The following is an 18,673-nucleotide window of genomic DNA, read 5'->3' as shown; positions in this document are numbered from 1 at the left end:
GTCTAATATGGCTTCTGCTGCAGTATACATTTATAGCTGTGGAGGTGTTAAAACGATGTGTTAAAAACTTGTGAAGTAACAAATAGTATAATATGGCATATTATATTTTACATAAGTACAGAAGCAGCTTTTCCATGTTCAAGACTAATTGAAACTCCTGAAATAGCTCTCTTTAGAATTTAGCATATTTAGTTTGATATCTGTGAGTAGAATCAAATATCTTTTCATCTGGATGTCCGGATGTCATAGATTTAAAGGGAGCGACTGGTCATGAATCTGGCCTTATTACCAAAGATCTAACATTCTGCAGAGGGCTATGAAGTGGTCCAGGGAGCCAGCTGGGAAGAGGTCCAGGCTGCTGACATCTGCATCACACAACATCATCATGTGGTCATTATGCCTGCCCTGTGTGCAGAGGGATATTTTGACTTGAATTAGAATATTCAATGGCAAAAATTCAAACCAAAAATAAATTTGACATTTTGTTCCTTATGCACACAGGCTCTGCTTGAGCTTCTAGAAAACCGTGACCACAACGTGGCTTTTTAAAATTAAACACTCTCTCTCTCTCTCTCTCTCTCTCTCTCTACCTAAAAATCTCCACTCCATTTATGAAGATTCATGGTCACACAAATGGGTAACAGACTTAGAAGTATAGATTCTGCTTTTGAGTAAACACATGATGTTCAAGATTTTCATCTACAGTGTTGACCAAACAGGACCATGGGTTAGTTTAAGATGAGTTCTGTGTAATACATTTAAACAGAAGATACTCCCAAAGCAAATCCAAGAAAAAGGCCATCAGCCTTTGCTAAATGCAATACCATCCTGCTCTTGCCACTCAAGTCGGTGCTGGTAAAAAACGGGCACTGTTTTTCCACCGGCAATGGCAAGTCCGTCCCAATTTGGAGAGAGGACTTCAGGGTCTGGTAGAGAACACCCCAAGTCGGAACAGACACTGCCCTCTGCTCTTCTGCTTCCCACTCTTCTCCCCATGCAACCACCCTAGCCATTTCCCATTCAAATTACGAAACCAAATGAGATTTTTCTTGCCTTATGAATGCAATATATTCCAGAAATAAGCCTTCAACTATTTCTTCTCTATCCATAAAAAAGATTAGCCACTATAATATTGGTAGAAAAGCCAGTTTCTGAAAGATGTTAAACACATTTGAAATATGTTAAAGGGCAGGGGCACCTGGGTAGCTCCGTCAGTTGAGCATTCAACTCTTGACTTTGGCTCAGGTTGTGGTCTTGGGTTCGTGGGTTCAAGCCCTGCCTTGCTCTGCTCCGTGCTCAGCAGGGAGTCTGCTTCCCTCTCTCCCTCCCCCTTTGCCCCTCCCCCTGCTCGCACTTGTGTGTGCTCTGGCGTGCTCTCTCTCAAATAAATAAATAAAATCTCTTTAAAAAAAGTTAGCATATATTGGAAAGAAAACATGACCACTTTGCTAAACTATGTAGGCACAAGTTGCAGGAGCTAGATCCACGTCTCTGAGGTTGACCACCTTTCTTCCATGTTGCTAACTTTCTTAAACAAATATTTGATCAGGGCCCCTCAAAGAGGCATTTTTACCCAGACTCCCACATTTACTACCTACTATGTGCCTAATACATGTCAAATTGATAGTAACTAGCTGAGAAGTCGCCACTGCCCTACCCTTGAGCTCAGCTGAATTGCTAGCTCATCCCTCAAAATATGTATTCTTTGATGTGTTGGTCCTTTCTTCCTGTGTTTTCAAGTAAGTTAAATGCCTTTAACTTTCATCTATAAACTGTGTTGTCCCAAATCCTGTAGCTTCCCTGCTTTATCTGAAGTCCTACTAAAAGCTGTGACCAGACACTTGATGATTAGTATGGTCTTGTGTTTCTTTCCACCTGAATGTCTAATATCGGGTAAGGGCATCCAGCCTAACTTGCGCAAGGATGAGACATGTGTCTCTTGCTTGTGTGCAAAGTTGTATTGTCCCCACTGTTAAGTTCTTGGTAGATGTTTCTGATGAGAACAACTGCTCAGTTTGAGAAAGAAGGAACATAAGGGAGATGAAAATTAAGTACCAAAAATACAGGACACTTTGAGACAAGCTTCTCTCCACCCCCTTCCCATACACATTGCAAAATATAGTACAAAAATAAAGTCACAGCTTTATACATTTTCAAAGAGATAAATCTTATTACAGACTTGCTTACTGAGGAAAGTAAAACCTTCTGGCCTTACAGTTGACATTTCAGGCCCCTATTTTGTTTATCTTGTGTGCATGTTGGCTTCAAACATAGCATACATTTTTTGTGTGTGTGCTTTTTCTCACCAAACACTGAATTATTTAGTTGACTATTACCTTCAACTAATTTAGCTTTCAAATGAGATCAGTGTAGCAAATAGGTGATTTATGGAACCAAAGATTCTTAGGGAAGTTCATTTATTCATTTACTGACCCATCCACTCGGCAAATCTTTTTCAATGCCTAAAGTATAAAATAAATGCCATAAAGATAGAGCGTAGTTCTTTGAAGATGTTTATGAGAGGAACTTTGTTCTGAACTGGGATTGGAAGGCTCTTTCATTAGGAAGTGAAACTTGAGCTGAAAGTCAAAGCAGGGGTTAACAGGCAGACAGCAAAGGAAAAATGTTCTTATCAGCAGAAATAGTTTATACAAAGGCCCTGTGGTCAGAGTGAATATGGCACATTCAAGAAACTGAAAGACTATTAGTGTGGCTGGAACATGAGGAGAGAAGGAACCAGTAACAATGAGGTTAGAAGAGGAAGACAGGGCCCAAATATTAGGGAGTAGAGAAGCATTAAGAGAAACCAAGAAGGGGGCACCTGTGTGGCTCAGTTGGTTAAGCATCTGCCTTCAGCTCAGGTCATGATCTCAGGGTCCTGGGATCGAGCATCACGTGGGCTCCCTGCTCAGTTGGGTGTCTGCTTCTCCCTCTGCCCCTTCCCCCTCCCCACTTGTGCATGCTCTTTCTCTCTCTCTCAAATAAATAAATAAAATATTTTTTTTAAAAAAGAAACCAAGAAGGACCAGTTAGAAGCTTAATACAGCAATCCAGCTAATGGCTTGAACAGGTAGATGGCAGTGAAGGTAGTAAGAAGATCAATTTTGTAGATTGAGATAACATAACTTGCAGATGACTGGATGTGGGTGGCAGAGAAAAAATGGAAGATGGCCTTTAGAGTTTTGGCCTGAACAGAAGGATGAATGGTGGTGCCATTCACTTTGGTGGGGAAATACTGAGAGGAGCAGCTTTGGGGGTGGGGAAGGTAAAGAATCTTATGTGAAACAGAAGTTTGAAATACTCTTAGATATCTTAGTGGAAACATAGAAGAGGAAGCTAAACCTGCTTCTATGGAGCTGAGGGAAGAGGTTAGGGCTGGAGGTGTGCATTTGAGGATCATTGGATGATATTTGAAGCCATGGCACTGAATGAGATCACCTGGAAGAGAGTAGATTAAAAAGAAAAAAATACTTAGGACTGGGCTGTAGAGCATGCTGCCATTTTAAAGGCCAGAACATGGAGAAGCATCCAGCAAAAGAGACTGAAAAGGAGCAGCCCATGATTTAAGATGAGAACCAGCAGAGTATACTGTTCTGTGAAGAAGGTATTCCATGAAGGTAGAAGTGTCAAGAGCTGTTGGGAGATTGGAGATGATGAAGACAGTTGCCCCCAGATTTGGCGGTGTTGTGTAGATATTGATGACCATGGCATGTGCTCTTTCAGCGCAGTGATGGAGGAGAAAGCCTTATTAGAGTGAATTCAAGAACAGCTAGGAATTGAGAAAGTGGAAACAGCTCATTAGAAGTTTTGCTGTGAAAGGAAGCGGAGAAATGGGGCTACATCTGGAAGGAGTTAAGGGACAAGGACTCTTTAAAATATGGAGTAATACAGTGTTTTAGTTTACAAAGAGGAATGGCTTAGCAAAGACAGAAATACTGGTGCTACTAAAGAAAACAGGCATAAGCGAAGGAACAAGCTGGGGGCGTGGGAAGTGGGGTTGGGCCAAGTGCAGAATTGCAGTGTGCCCTTTGAGAACTGCCTGTTACCTGTGCACAATCAGCTTGCACTGGAAATTAAACCAACCACGTAAGCATGCAGTTTAGGTTAGCTGACGGTGCTTTTTGTAGTAAGACTTTCTCAATGAAAGAAGCTTGCCACACTTAGAGTAGCTCTGAAATTGTGCACACAAAAAAAGCTTGGCCTTAGCTAGGAGCCTTGGCACTGTAACAGGAGGGAAGACAGAGTATGTGATAGAGACGATGGAAAGTTGGGTGGTCAAGCAGCTAATCTGTTGGGTACCCACCAACACCACTACTACTGTATTTTGTTGTTGGTGGTGGTGTTTTTCTACTAGGGTAATAATCCTTGAACAATTTTACAGTCCAAGGGAGAGAGAAGATGCTGATTTTTACCAAAACTATCTATTACTCAGATGAATGTGCCAAACTTCAATAATGACAGCAAATATTTACACAAGAACCTCCTGCATACTCCATGTCCTGGTGAGTTGTGAGGAGCTGGTAGGAAGAATGAATCCATGAACTAAAGGCTTCCTTAAGATCTGAGCCTGATAGGCTAAAACTGAGCCTGTTGACACATGAGTGACTTTCTGCCAGTACCGCTCAGTGGAGAAGGTCAAGGGAGTTTTTAAAATCCCTAAATCCTTCCATTTCAATCTTTGTTCTTCCTCACCCATACGGCAGGCTTGACTAAAAGCACAATCACTCCATTTCCTGCTTCCATTTTGGCTTATGCTGTGCCCTCCACTTGGAGTGCCTTCAGTCTGTTCTTCAAAATAGCTTTTTAAAAAGGCATAAAATGTTCTACAAGCTTCTCATTTTAGAATTACCTAGTACAGCAAGTAAGTATAACAAAGATAGGTTTACATATAGTTGTGAGGCTACAGTCATTCAATAAAACTTACTGTGGGCTAGGCCCTTGGTGAAGCAGTGGTTAACAAGGCCAGATCCCCCAACATCACTGCTCTCCAAGTTCCAACCCTTGGCTGTCTTCTCCTCCATCTGTAACACAGTCCTCAAAACAAGACAGGATGATCACATGCATTAGAATCGTCTGGTTGGGCCCCATCTGGAACTCACCAGGCCATCGGTGGTGGTAAGGCTCTGAAGTCTTATGAATCCTCGAGGTGATTTTGTCATGACTCTGAAGTTTGAGGACCACTAGCTTAGATTGGTTCCCTTGATGGCCTTCCGGGATTTTCATCTGCCCCAAGTGTCTTTGTGCTGATTTCTTCTGCCCCTATTAACCCCCCAGGTTGTAGGGAAGTTGTTTTTCTCCATGATTAGAATTCCCTAGATTTTCATTGTATAAACATTAGTCCTGTTGATACCCAGTTTATCCACAAAGGTGCTTCTCCCAGTCCAGGTATAATTTGTGGAGGTGGGCTTTTGCTTAAGCACATTAACAAGTCGGAGTAGTTTACAACAAATTAGAATAGATGAGATTTCTAGAGCAGGGAGGTAGTATTTCTTCAAAAATACTTTCTAGGGACGCCTGGGTGGCTCAGTTGGTTAAGCGACTGCCTTCGGCTCAGGTGATCCTGGAGTCCCGGGATCAAGTCCCCGATGTGGGACTTGATCCCGGGAGTCTGCTTCTCCCTCTGACCCTCCCCGCTCTCATGCTCTCTCTCTCTCTCTCTCTCTCTCATTCTCTCTCTCAAATAAATAAATTAAATTAAAAAAAAAACTTTCTAAATGGCAGAATGAGGTGGCAACTGAAAATTTGAAGCAATAACTTTGATTTCCTGTGCACCAGTTCCTCTTTTCTGTGTAAATTTTACCGTGCTGTGCCCGCAGATGAAGGTTGTCGGAATCATCCTGTGCCTATACTTCTATGGCAGATATCAGTCATTTGACCATTTGTAGTAACAGATTGCAAACCTTTCTTGGCTATTGAAGTGGTGTGCTGAGATTGGAAATGTCCTTATATTCAAAAACTGAGTCATGAGTAAAAGAATAAAACCAAAGGAGCCACATTGTTCTGGAAAAATTAGAACAAGTAAAGAAAGATCCCTAAACACCACAGATATCGACTACAATGAAGGAGCAATAATGTATAACTACCTTTAGCTGGCTTGGAGACCTGTGTGCCAGGATCCTGACTCAGTGCCGAGTTACCATAAAAAAGCTCTGGGAGCTGCCTCTGTGACTTGGGCTGAATGTTTTAAGCATAAATGTAAAGTATTTGAAGTAGACTCACTTTAGGTCCTTCTGGTGCTGGGAAGTCTTATTTTTGGAGGTCTTACCTCTCAGCCTATCAAACATATTAAATAGACCCACATGCCAAATTTTACTGAAGAAAAAAAGTAAAAAGCAATTTTTACATTTTGCTTTTTAAATTATTGGCCTGTGAGTGAGTCATTTAACTCCAACTGCTTGTGATTTCTCAGCATTTCTGTATATTTAGGAATTCTTGTGAAGTTGTAAAAAGTAACCTATACTTTTCTTTAATACAATAGAAGTTGCCTAAATATGAAATTGGACAATAAATGATATAAGTAATGTTGCATTCTACAGACATCTAATTAACCTTTTTTTAGTTTTTATTTTGCAGTTTTAATTTTTGGTCCCATAACATCTTTTCAGGTCTCAATATTTTCCAAAGCTCCTGAAAAGATTGTAGGTCCTATGCCCTCTGCCTCTTGTGCCTAATGACAAAGCGACCTTGGTGAGAGGACAAGGTATTGAATCTAGAACAAGGACTGCATGCTCCCTTAAAGAATGACCAAGTATAATGACTGGCCTGAAATTCTAGAAGCCAGGAGAATGTGAAGCAGAGTTTGTTGGAATGTTTTTCTGGCTTAGGCCTCTGGAGAGCTTTGCTCTTCAAAGGGTGGACCAAGGATGAACAGCATGAGCATCCCCTGGAGCTTGTTAGAAATGGCAGAATCTCAGGCCCCACCTCAGGCCTACTGAGTCATATATCTGCATTATAAACTAGATCACCAGGTACCCACTGAAGTTTGAGAAGCACTGCTTTTTCTGGAACAGTGGTTCTCAGTTCTGGGTGCACAGGAGAATCACCTGGGAGTCTTAAAACTCCTGATGTCCAGGTTGTACCCCAGTCCATTCATTAGAATCTCTGGGGGTATCTTTCTGTATTTTAAAGGCTCCTGGGTGATTCCAAGAAGCAACCAGGTTAAGACTCACTGGTTGACAATAAGGTCACAGAGGCTCCACATTGTTTACCAGCGAGCACAGTTCAGGGAACTGGATTTTATGTGTTTGGGACCCAGCATTTAAATAACAAATGAGTCATCTTTGCTGTGGAATAACCTTCTTACTTTGGAAAGTTGAATGTTTTGGCTGCTTGCCAGGACCTTAGACCCAATAGTCTAAATCCCAGATATGCCATGTTTCACTAGCACTGGATGCTCTTGTTTCTGAACAACAATTTATGCTACTGTCGTGGGCCAGAAGGTGGTTTTTTTATGTGAAACTCAGGTGTAGTGGGACTGTGTGTATTTCTCCATTGAATACCATAGCAGAACGTTTGTGCTTAGAACCACATGTTAAGAATGAACTGCTTCCTTGCTTGATAGCATTCCATTTTCTGATAATTAAGCTTTAGTTTCATAATGTAAGTTTTAGATAAACTACTTTGGGAATTTTAATGATTTCTTCAGTTATCATCATTGATTCTGCTAGTGGCTATGGAAAACTGCCACTTTATACTGTTATTTGCAGGTGATTTATCTCTTTAGTAGGAAATTCACTGATGATATCTGCTGTTTGGGAAACTGGAGACACCACAGGACTTTTCATTTTCATAGGCTTTGCTTATACCTAACTTTCACAGTAAAAGTCATTGAAAGATGTAATTGACATATATAAAATGTACATGCTTACTCATGGTGGAGCAGGTGCCTGAGAAATGGTGGTTTTCTTCTCTTTCCCTTTCTTTGCCTTGAGCTATTCTCATTCAACCATCTGACCCCTTTGTCTTATTAATATTTTCCTATCCCAGGAGAAGGCTATCATAGTGAGTTTTCCAGCAGATAACAATAATGAAACTTTATGTTCTTCAAAGCCTCTAAATATTCTTCTAATTAGTAAATATCCCTCTAGTCTAGGTTTTACCGATAGGATAATCAAGGTGTGAAGTTGGTGGGGTGTTTTGTTTCCTTTTGTTTTATTTGTGGTCATAGAATTCTACCCCTTGATTCCAAATCCTGTGGTGAGAACTAGAGTCTCATGACAGCAGACACTCTATTGGGCATGCGTCTCAGCAAAGGTCGAGGAGATTTTGAGTTTCAACCATATATATATATATACCATTAGTTTATTGTATTCTGGGGAATGGCCTGTGTTGTTTCAGTGTAATGCTATATGTAATATTAAATGAACCAACTGGATATGCATTCAGTTTTGAATGTCAATTCCTATAGCTACAAAAAGGAGCAGGTTTTGAATGAATTGCCTAACTCTAGGATTAAGCAAGAATGCTCACCAAATCCTCTTTTAATCTCCCTAGCAAGCTACACATGGCTGCATATGTCCCCTTGTCAGGCTTCCCCTAATTTCTCCAGCCCTGAGATGCCCCATTTTCTGAATTGCCTTAACACCCACTGGCAGTTTCTCTCAGCTTAGTGCTGGGTTATAGACAATTTCACAGTCTGTAATTGTTTCTTTAGTGGCATTCTGTCACGAGGAGAGAGGGAGTCTGCCTTCCGTAGCTCTTGCATGACCCCTAATACCTTAAAAGGGGGAGAACAAGAGAGAAGACCTCAAATACTCAATATATTCTATCATTTTATTGATTTCACCTTTGGGCTCCATTTCTTTTTCTGTATTTTTTTGAAGTGTGGCTTTCTTCCATGTTAATTAAATATGGAATATTATATTTGGATTAATCATTTTGCTTTGTTCAGAAATTAATAAAAGCATTACAAAATATCAAGAGATTAATATATTTCTGCCTGAGTCATATGAATTCATAGATCTGGGTATCATTTTACAAAGAACCCAACTTCAGTGATTGATTTTTTTTTTTTTTTGCCCGATGTCCCTTTTTTCTGTTTCAAATATGAATTATCTAATATTGTTCCACACTGGGGGCACCTGGCTGGCTCAGTTGGTAGAGCATGTGACTCAGGATCTGGAGGTCCTGTGTTCAAGCCTCATGTTGGGTATAGAGATTACTTTAAGAAAATTTGAAAAAGTTAGCGCATGGTATTCAAATAATATTATTCCACATGCTTCCTGAAGGTTTTCTTTTCCTTTTTAGAAAATTTAGTTATTTATGTATTTATTTGGGGACAGTGGCGGGGGGTGGTGAGCGGTGGTGAGTGGAAGGGGAGGGAGAAGGAGAAAAAAAGAATCCCAAGCTGACTCCAAGCTGAGCACAGAGCCTGACATGGGGCTTGATCTCAGGGCTGAAACCAAGAGTTGGACGCTTAACCAGCTGAGACATCCAGGTGCCCCCTGTAGGTTTTCTTTTACCTTAATTTTTTTTGATTCCTACCTAATAAATGATTTTTACTAATGCAGAGTTTCCAACTTAAAATGTTCTTTTTTTATCACTAGCGTTATTATTACAACAGTTCTATACCTGTCTGATGCACTTCGTAAGAACTTCTTAAATGAAAACTTTGATTATAAGGTAAGTATCCATCCAGATGACTCCTACCTGAGCTGAAATCTTTTACCTTATACTTGAGGAAATTACCTACCATATTTTCTTTCTTTAATAATAGGAAAACACATTTACTCCACCTGCCCTAAATTAATCTTGGGCTATATCAGTTTTCATGATGAATAATATTAGAAGTTGTCATTATATTTCTGAACAAGTTAGTGCTACAATCATGCTTATCAACCTAGTGGAAATCATAGTGCTTAAGAGGAGGTAGTTCCTTGTTGTTACTATAAATTTTCATTCTTTATTGTATGGTCTTCATGTGTGACAAAGGGAACTTAGAACATAGGTTTTTAAGACATTTTTTAAAGTAGAGTTTATATGAAGAAAATGTTTACAAAGTAAACACTTCAGTTCCTTTACTTCTCCATCATCACATTTTTTTTAGAGTGAATTAATGAAAAGAAACAAAATTCTTTAAGGCAGAACTTTCTCTACATCTATAATATAATTTGATATGCCTAAGAATTCTTGATATACTATTTTTTTTAAGATTTTATTTGTTTGACAGAGAGAGCGAGATAGGGAACACAAGCAGGGGGAGTGGGAGAGGGAGAAGCAGGCTTCCCGCTGAGCAGGGAGCCCGATGTGGGGCTCGATCCCAGGACCCTGGGATCATGACCTGAGCCGAAGGCAGATGCTTAACGACTAAGCCACCCAGGCGCCCCTTGATATACTATTTTTTAAATGGAAAATGATAATTGGTAAACAAAGATGGGCAGTGCTTATTTTGGCTTCCCTTCTTAACAGTGTTTTTGGGTTTTGGCATCTGTGTTTCCTATTCTTTTTAAATAACATTTTTCATATTCAACATTGAGTAAATTGTCCCTATTGGATAACTAGAAAATATAAAAAAGCACAAATCAGTAAAACCAATGGAATTTAAAGGTTGCATACTATGTATGTATATCATACCATACAGTAATAAATATATGAAAATTTCATAATCACAACTCTACTTTTTAATATTAAGTTGTTTCTGCTATTTTATTCTTATAAATCACTCTTTCTATGTGCCTTCTTACAAAATAAAACTTGGCACATATCCTTAATTATTTTTTGGATACATATTTGTAAGTGGAATTATTGAGTTAAGGGTTATACCAATTATATTTGATTTCCTATATATACACCAACCTGAAATTACTGATTAAAATTCATATTTTGTAAAATATCTCTTCTTGACTTTTGTTCATTATTTTGCTTGGTCTTACATTTTTTGTTTGTAAGAGCTCTTTATATATAAAAGATACTAATTCTTTACAGTGTTTCTCCTTATTATTTCTAATTTTACTTGGTGTCCGTGAAGTAGTTTCCTTCCATTATGTCATATGTTTTTGGTTGAGTTTATTTCTGGGAATTTTATTCTGATCTCTTTCTGGTGCTGTTTTTGGTATAAGAAACCTTAAACTCAAAAGATAGGTCTGGGCAGGGAATTTTTTTATACTGTCTGAATTTAAAGCAATTAGCATATCCAGAGAAGTGTATGCCTTTTTTTTTTTAATTCTCTATTAAAAGGAGTTCCAGAAATGAATTCTCACAGGAATAAAATAACCCAGCTTATACCTCAGCTTCCATGGAGATACTCAGACATATTATAAGAGAAACAAAACATTTAACATATACCAGGGAGCTTAAGAAACCTGTGGTAAGGCACTGAAACAGTATAGAAATAGATAATATTTATTTGCTTTACTTTGTTACAGCAAATTTCAAGCATATGTAAAAGCAGAGAGAATAGGGTGATGAACCCCCATGTACCCATTTCCAGATTCGACTATTATTCACACAGGGCCAGTCTTATTTCACCTGTACCCCCATCCACTTATCACTTTTGAAGCAAATCCAAGAGATCATGTCACTTAATCTGTAAATATTTTTGTAACACTATAACATTTAAATATTTCTTGTTTTAGATCTGGGATTCCTACTTTTACCTTGCGGTCATTTTTATAAACCAGTTGTGTCTGCAGTTAGAGATGTTCACACCTTCCAAAAAGAAAAAGGTGTTAGAAAAGTAAGTATCGGTGTATAATTGGGTGGGGATATGAGGCAGATCAAATGTTGTGCTTTTAAAAGGGTGTTTAGTTCAAATGATTTGTAAATCAGATGTCCATACTGGAAATGACAATGGAGAAGCAATGAGCAAGAGGACAAGAAGCACTCTTTTCTGGATATTTTGAACTTACTTATACTTTTATTTGGGGAGAGCGGAGCTCCATCTTTCAGGAATCAATATATTATAGAAGCAAATGAAATAGAGGACAAATCTGTTTTATTAAAGGATTTATACAAGGATTTGCATTAGAAGCATCAAGACATCTACATTAAGCATCTTAATTACAAACATAGTGTCTTTTAATTCAGAAGAGACATAAATACTTCTCTATTCCAAAAAGACACAAATACTTCTTTGTTTTGAAGGTTTTGTATCAGGTTTGCTTTTTGTTTTATTTCAGGTATGGTGACATGCGCGTCACAATGGGTTGTGAAATTTTTAGCATGTGGCAAAACCTAGGTAAGTAATGGAAAGAGAAGCTACCTCCATTGTACAGTTTATCACTGTACTTTTAACTGTATAAGTGAAGGTAGGCAACTTACCAGTGACAGTGTCTGAATCCAAATGTTTAAATTGGTAAAGTCATCCATAGAAAGTAATTGATATTTTGGCATTGAATATGGTTATAACTAATTTTTAAATTGGTATCTGTCTGAAAAATCACCTTACCTTTGTGTATTTCATTATTAATGAATAATGAATTTTATAATCTAGCATTGCTCCAATAATACACACATTTTTAGCAATGAGCTAACCTTTCAGAATTTGGGATTGTAACAACTCAAAATTTCTAGAACTCTGAATTGAGTCTATGAATCATAACAGATTTAGAATTACCTTCACGAAACATTGACTTGTGCACCGGAACTCTTAAAAACACCATGGACCTATATCATAAAGAGTATACCCAAAGGATTTTAAAGCCTCTGCAGTTGCTAAGAAACTATTAGATTCAATTTTGTTAATCTGACACAGCAGATAGAGCACACTACTCCAGCAAATTGATGACCCAGACCTGTTTGCATGGAAAAGAATAATATTTGGAAAATAAATTGTTTTACAATCTCACTGGCATAGGGTTTCTTTCTAGAGATTCCAACTTATTTAATTTTGTATGCTAACTCTGCAAGTTTATAGTATTCATTTACTATTACTGCATTGTAAACTTCTTGTGATTCATTAAAGTGATGGGCCTATTTGAATTGAGTATGTAATGACCTAATATCTTTTCTCATGGGCTTCATCCAAGCACAACTTGTAAATAGCAGGATTTGTTTTCTGTAAATGAAAATAGAACCATTATCATTTTACTTCAGTTTATTTACAGAATGATTTTTGACCAGGATCTGTATATATACATAGCAATATTCATAGCAATTTGAGGAAGAACCTTGTTACATATAATTGAGCCCAGTGTTCAGTGCTTGCTGGTAATTTCAGGGGAAAAAAAAAAAGTGAGTTAGCATCTTGAAAGCAACCTCCAACTGTCAGGCCAGCCAGAAGAAGTCCATGATGTGTCTTTAGATTCAGCTCAAAAATAGCATTAGTTTGTTTTATTTGAAGAGTACTCCTTTCAGTCTTTATGTTTTGTTCATTCTTTGTTTTTCAAAGCCCTGTAGTGTCCACATTACATTTGGCATTAGTTTAACAAGATGTTGTTATGTCAGTACTCTTTAGAACATTGGTTCTGAAATAGGCAGGCAACAGTAGCACCTGGGAGCTTGTGAGAAATGTAAATTATCTGGCCGCACCCCAGACCTACTGAGACAGAATCACCTAGAGAGTGGGACACAGCTGAGTTTTCACAGGTTCTCCAGGTGGTTCCTGACTAAAGATTGAAAAGCACTGCTTTAGATACTCTCCCCTTTCTCTGTTTTCCTAGCCCTAGAGGCTAGCTCTAGCTCAGTTCTGGCAATCTGTTAGAAAAGGCTCATTATACTCAATGACGAATTCCCAGCATGACATAGTTCAAATGCAGGGTGAGTGTAAATTTTCACTTCATTCCTTGGTTTTTGCATTATTTCCCTAGAGTTGTGTCCTGACTTTTCTGAGACTTCCAAAACAGAAGGTGAATGTTAAAGGTTACCGCTATTGTACAATAACTAGAATGGGAAAGTGTTCAGAACTGTTGAAACCTCTCTTCCAACATATATTTTTACAAAATGATAGGAAAAATTAAGTGTTCAGAGTACTGTTTTAACACGCTTTATAGACCTTAAGTCAGCTTGTTACTTAGGAATATGAAAATATATTTGTTATAATTTGGTTTACCTATAAATATGTCACGTTGAGTATTTTGAATGCTAAAGAAGAATTTATTCAGGTAATTACAGATGAGCATTTCTTAATGGAACAGGCCAATAAATTCAATTTAACATAGTTCATGAGGCACTGGCTCTGTGCACGTTATTTGGAGACATATAAGAAAAAATGGTCCATACCTGTACAGAGCTTAGTTTTTATTTTTTAAAGATTTTATTTATTTATTTATTTGACAGAGAGAGATAGCGAGAGAGGGAACACAAGCAGGGGGAGTGAGAGAGGGAGAAGCAGGCTTCCCACGGAGCAGGGAGCCCGATCGATGCAGGACTCGATCCCAGGACCCTGGGATCATGACCTGAGCCGAAGGCAGACGCTTAACAACTGAGCCACCCAGGCGCCCCCAGAGCATAGTTTTTAAATCTCATATTTTTTGTCTGATTTCTGTGGAACAAAAAAGTCTTGATAAAAACGAATCATCATGTTTTAATAAAGTAAGCTTTATGACTTCAGAAATCAAGAGCTTCAATAGTTTTTGGTAGATATAAAAAACACTAACTTTTAAGAAAACAAATTGCAAAAAGGAAATAATACTCAGAGTATTGAATACAGAGGAAATAATACTCGAGTACTGAATACATTTTTTGCCACTTGAAACTACCCAGTTAGTCTAATACACAAACACAAACACAAATTTTACTGAACAGTATTTTTAAATCAGATTTTGGTCATCAGTACTTACCTAGAAGTGTGGAAACTCTTGCATATACTCGAAACAGGTTGGTTTTTCCATTCTGTGGAGAACAAGGAATAAAGGGTGCATGTAATTGAGTCTGCTTTTAAGCACAGAGCTGTATGATTTTCAAATCTGATCATTATATCCCCTAGATTTACCTTTGAGCAATGGATCATGTAGTAATTATAGGTTTAATTTTTTGAGGAACTGCCATACTGTATTCCACAGTAACTACACCATTTTACATTCCCATTAACAGTGCACAAGGGTTCTGGTGTCTCCACATCCTTGCCTACACTTGCTCTTTTCTCTCTCTCTCTCTCTCTAAAAAGAGAGAGATAGCATGCGCATGTGGGTGTGAGCTGGGGGGCGGGGCGGTGTGGGCAGGGCATGGAACAGAAGGAGAGGAAGAGAGAGAATCTTAAACAGGCTCCACACCCAGCACAGAGCCTGATGTGGGGCTCAATCCCACAACCCTGAGATCAGGACCTGAACTGAAATCAAGAGTCAGATGCTTAACTGACTGAGCCACCCAGGCGCCCCTCCTTTTTTTATTTTTTTTATTTTTTTTATTTTTTTTGTTTAGAGGCATTTTATTTAGACAACTAAAACAATTAGATGTTCAGAAGCAATGTACAATGAAAGAGAAATCAAACCATTACTTTATCATGTATTCCCTCTTCTTTACAACTAAAGCAAAAAAAAAAAAAAAGGCTTTCTGCTTTAAGGGAAAAGTCAGAAAAATAGGCCAATATATTTTTCTTCTCCATAATAACATAAACAGCTACAAGAAATCTAACTGTAATAAGAGAAATTGGATGTTGGCTTGCACATTCATTAAAAAGACAACAGGCCATCATACCACAAGAGCCTAATTCCACCTACCTTCATCTGATACTCTTGCCTTTTCACGTACAGGTAACACCAAGTTAGTTCCAGCACTGGAGCTAATTCACATTCCCCATTATTTACTGCTCATGTTTGCCTTAAGCAGAGAGTAACTCTGGGAGGCTGATGCTTTTCTCTGCTTGCTTGTTTTAGTCCATAACTTGTACATTATCTGTGGCATATGCCCAATGCTCAGGCCTTCACTTCAGGAGTTGAACTATAGATGGAATCTGAATTCTCTGAAGCAGTTTCTTCTAGCTCCTCTTCTGTTGTCTCTGGAAAACTGATCTTTGGCTTTGCCAGCTCACCACTGTCTTCTTCAGGAAGTACACATTTCCAAAGGCCATATGTTTTTCCTACCACAGTTTGCCATAGTCTCAGTGTTCCATCTTCAGAACCACTGGCATAGAGTTCTCCATCAGGACTAAATCTCACACAGTGAATAGGACCAAAGTGTCCTTTGTAGGATTCTAATTCTTCTCCACTATTATAATCATACTTGTAAAGTTTAAAGTCTTCACCACCTGCAACAAGAAATTCTTTCTCAGGATGAAGAGATGCAGAATTGATGGTTGCAGGAGCTTCAGAGGACTTAATTGGGTCCAAACTTACTGCACTATGAAAAGCAATAGATCGTCCATAGGTTATTACCAAGATCTCTCCCTCAGGAATATATTCCATACTGCTAACAGACATATTAAAAGTTAGAGATTTCACTTCTGTCATGGTAGCATGATCCCAAAGGCGGACAGTTTTATCATCAGCTGAAAGAATCTGTTTATCCTCACTGCACCATAGAGCTTTTTTAATACCAGAGGTGTGACCGCTGATTTCCTTAGGTTCTGCTTCAGGCTTGTTCAAATCATATATGCGTCGTTTGTCCTGTCCCCCGGTTAACAAGTAATTACTCTCCTGCGTAAAATCCACGGTCTTGACAATGTGTTTATGAGCCAGGGTCATCAGTTTATCTCCTGAGACAGCATCCCACACTTTGGCAGTGAAATCTGCAGCTGCTGTAGCTGCTTTGGTGGCATCCTTATTCAATGTCGCGCCCCAAACAGCACCCTTATGACCCAAAAATGTTCCAATCCAGTCTCTGGTATCTCCCTGGCGTAGCATAGGTTTCCCGTCTTTGCAAGCGCTGATTAAGAAATAGCCATAAGGGGCGCCTGGGTGGCTCAGTTGGTTAAGCGACTGCCTTCGGCTCAGGTCATGATCCTGGAGTCCCGGGATCGAGTCCCACATCGGGCTTCCTGCTCAGCAGGGAGTCTGCTTCTCCCTCTGACCCTCTTCCCTCTCATGCTTTCTATCATTCTCTCTCTCTCTCAAATAAAAAAATAAAATCTTTAAAAAAAAGAAAAAAAGAAATAGCCATAGGGGCGTGATGCCACTGAAGGCCAAATGGACCATATGCCGCGTGTGGCCGAGCAGGTGAGCGGCGTCTGCCTCATTGCCATGGCGGCGGTGAACCGAGCGATCCGGATGTGGAGCCGAGGGTCGTCTTGTCTTTTCTTTCCTCTGCCGCAGAGCCTCTGGCTCAAGGCCCCCGCCCTGACACTGGGGGTTGGGGCTGGGCCGAGAAACAGGGAAAAGAGGCCAATCGAGTAGCACCGAGGTCAGGAAAGGGTTGGGGATGGGTCAGGGAGTCTGCGACGGGCGACCGACAGCCGCCAAGGGAGGGAAAGGGAGGGCGGGAGGAAAGTAGGGGAGGGGGAGAACCGGAGAACCGGCGGCCACGACCCGCACCGTCTGTTTTTTTATTTTTTGACAGTAGCCATCCTAACAGGTGTGAGGTGACATTTCCTTGTGGTTTTGATAAAATAATGTACTTTTGAAGAGTAGAGATCAAGCAGTGAAAAGTAAATACCTTTTCTTAAATGTGTTTTTCCTCAGTATTTTCATTTCCAAGTGGAAGGACTAAAAATGCCCTGTCAAGAGAAGGGGGAAGGCATAGATTCCCCCCAAATTTTACACATTAGTACTATGCTTAGAGGAATAGTCTGCAAAGAAAGAGGCTAGTCTTGACTACTGTGTCCTACCTTTGGCATTCATTGTGCTTCAAGAATAAGCTTTTTCTTGCTATTTTTAGTTGAACTAACATTCTTACTAAATATAAAGTGGGCTTTTTTTTCCACATTTGCAAACATAGTGTCTTGTAACTGCCATAGAAAAATCAATACTTCCTTAACAGGCCGTTTTGTGCTCATAAATATAAAACTTCAGCAGCCCAAGTAGCAGATGCCCTAAATACTTCAAAACAAGACCATGTGGCTGACAATTAGAGATGGAGAAAGTATACTAAATCTTCAGTTTAAAAAGAAATCATTTAAGTAAAGTTTATTTTGCTGTTGTCATACATAGCTCAAAATTTTGCTTTGCTAATCGAGGAGAAATTAAGTTTTCTCTGGTGAGAGTCTGTTCAGGTTTATGCAGGTTCTGTGTTCCCAAACTATGTTTTCAGTAAATAAGGCTATCTTCATGCTTTCCTGTACAGTGACTTAAAAATAGGTGTGGCCTATCGACTGTCAGTAACAAATAAGGCCATAAAATGTAGTGTAAGGACTTTGTTTGGATTATGATTGAAGGAAACCACTTGTAAATGACATGTTTTAGGACAATCAGGGAAATTTTAATAGGGCTGAGTTTTATTTTATTTTTTTACTTTATTTTTTTTTATTAACATAATGTATTATTTGTTTCAGGGGTACAGGTCTGTGATTCATCAGTCTTACACAATTCACAGCGCTCACCATAGCACATACCCTCCCCAATGTCTATCACCCAGCCACCCCATCCCTCCCACCCCCCACCACTCCAGCAACCCTCAGTTTGTTTCCTGAGATTAAGAGTCTCTTATGGTTTATCTCTCCCGCTGGTTTCATCTTGTTTCATTTCTCCCTCCCTTCCCCTATGATCCTCTGTCTTGTTTCTCAAATTCCTTATATCAGTGAGATCATATACTTGTCTTTCTCTGATTGACTTATTTCACTTAGCATAATACCCTCTAGTTCCATCCATGTCGTTGCAAATAGCAAGATTTCGGGTTTTTTAATGGCTGCATAATATTCCATTGT

General features: G+C 39.1%; 1 protein-coding gene and 1 pseudogene across 1 annotated transcript in view; one reads left to right on the top strand and one right to left on the bottom strand.

The window, feature by feature from the left end:
* The window catches only part of DOCK4 (dedicator of cytokinesis 4), a 422,501-nt gene that overhangs the window by 334,654 nt on the left and 69,174 nt on the right, over positions 1–18,673 (top strand). Inside the window, exons 29-31 of the mRNA XM_073899086.1 lie at positions 9,546–9,621; positions 11,574–11,674; positions 12,117–12,175. Of these exons, the coding sequence (XP_073755187.1) occupies positions 9,546–9,621; positions 11,574–11,674; positions 12,117–12,175 (236 nt within the window). The remainder of the gene's footprint in view (positions 1–9,545; positions 9,622–11,573; positions 11,675–12,116; positions 12,176–18,673) is intronic.
* LOC112825089 (serine-threonine kinase receptor-associated protein pseudogene) lies at positions 15,272–16,757 on the bottom strand (annotated as a pseudogene).

Source organism: Callorhinus ursinus, unplaced genomic scaffold (genome assembly GCF_003265705.2).
Source record: "Callorhinus ursinus isolate GAN/ISIS: 27379988/994484 unplaced genomic scaffold, GSC_fseal_2.0 scaffold12, whole genome shotgun sequence".
NCBI lineage: Eukaryota > Metazoa > Chordata > Mammalia > Carnivora > Otariidae > Callorhinus > Callorhinus ursinus.
This window is presented reverse-complemented; position numbering and strand designations above follow the sequence as displayed.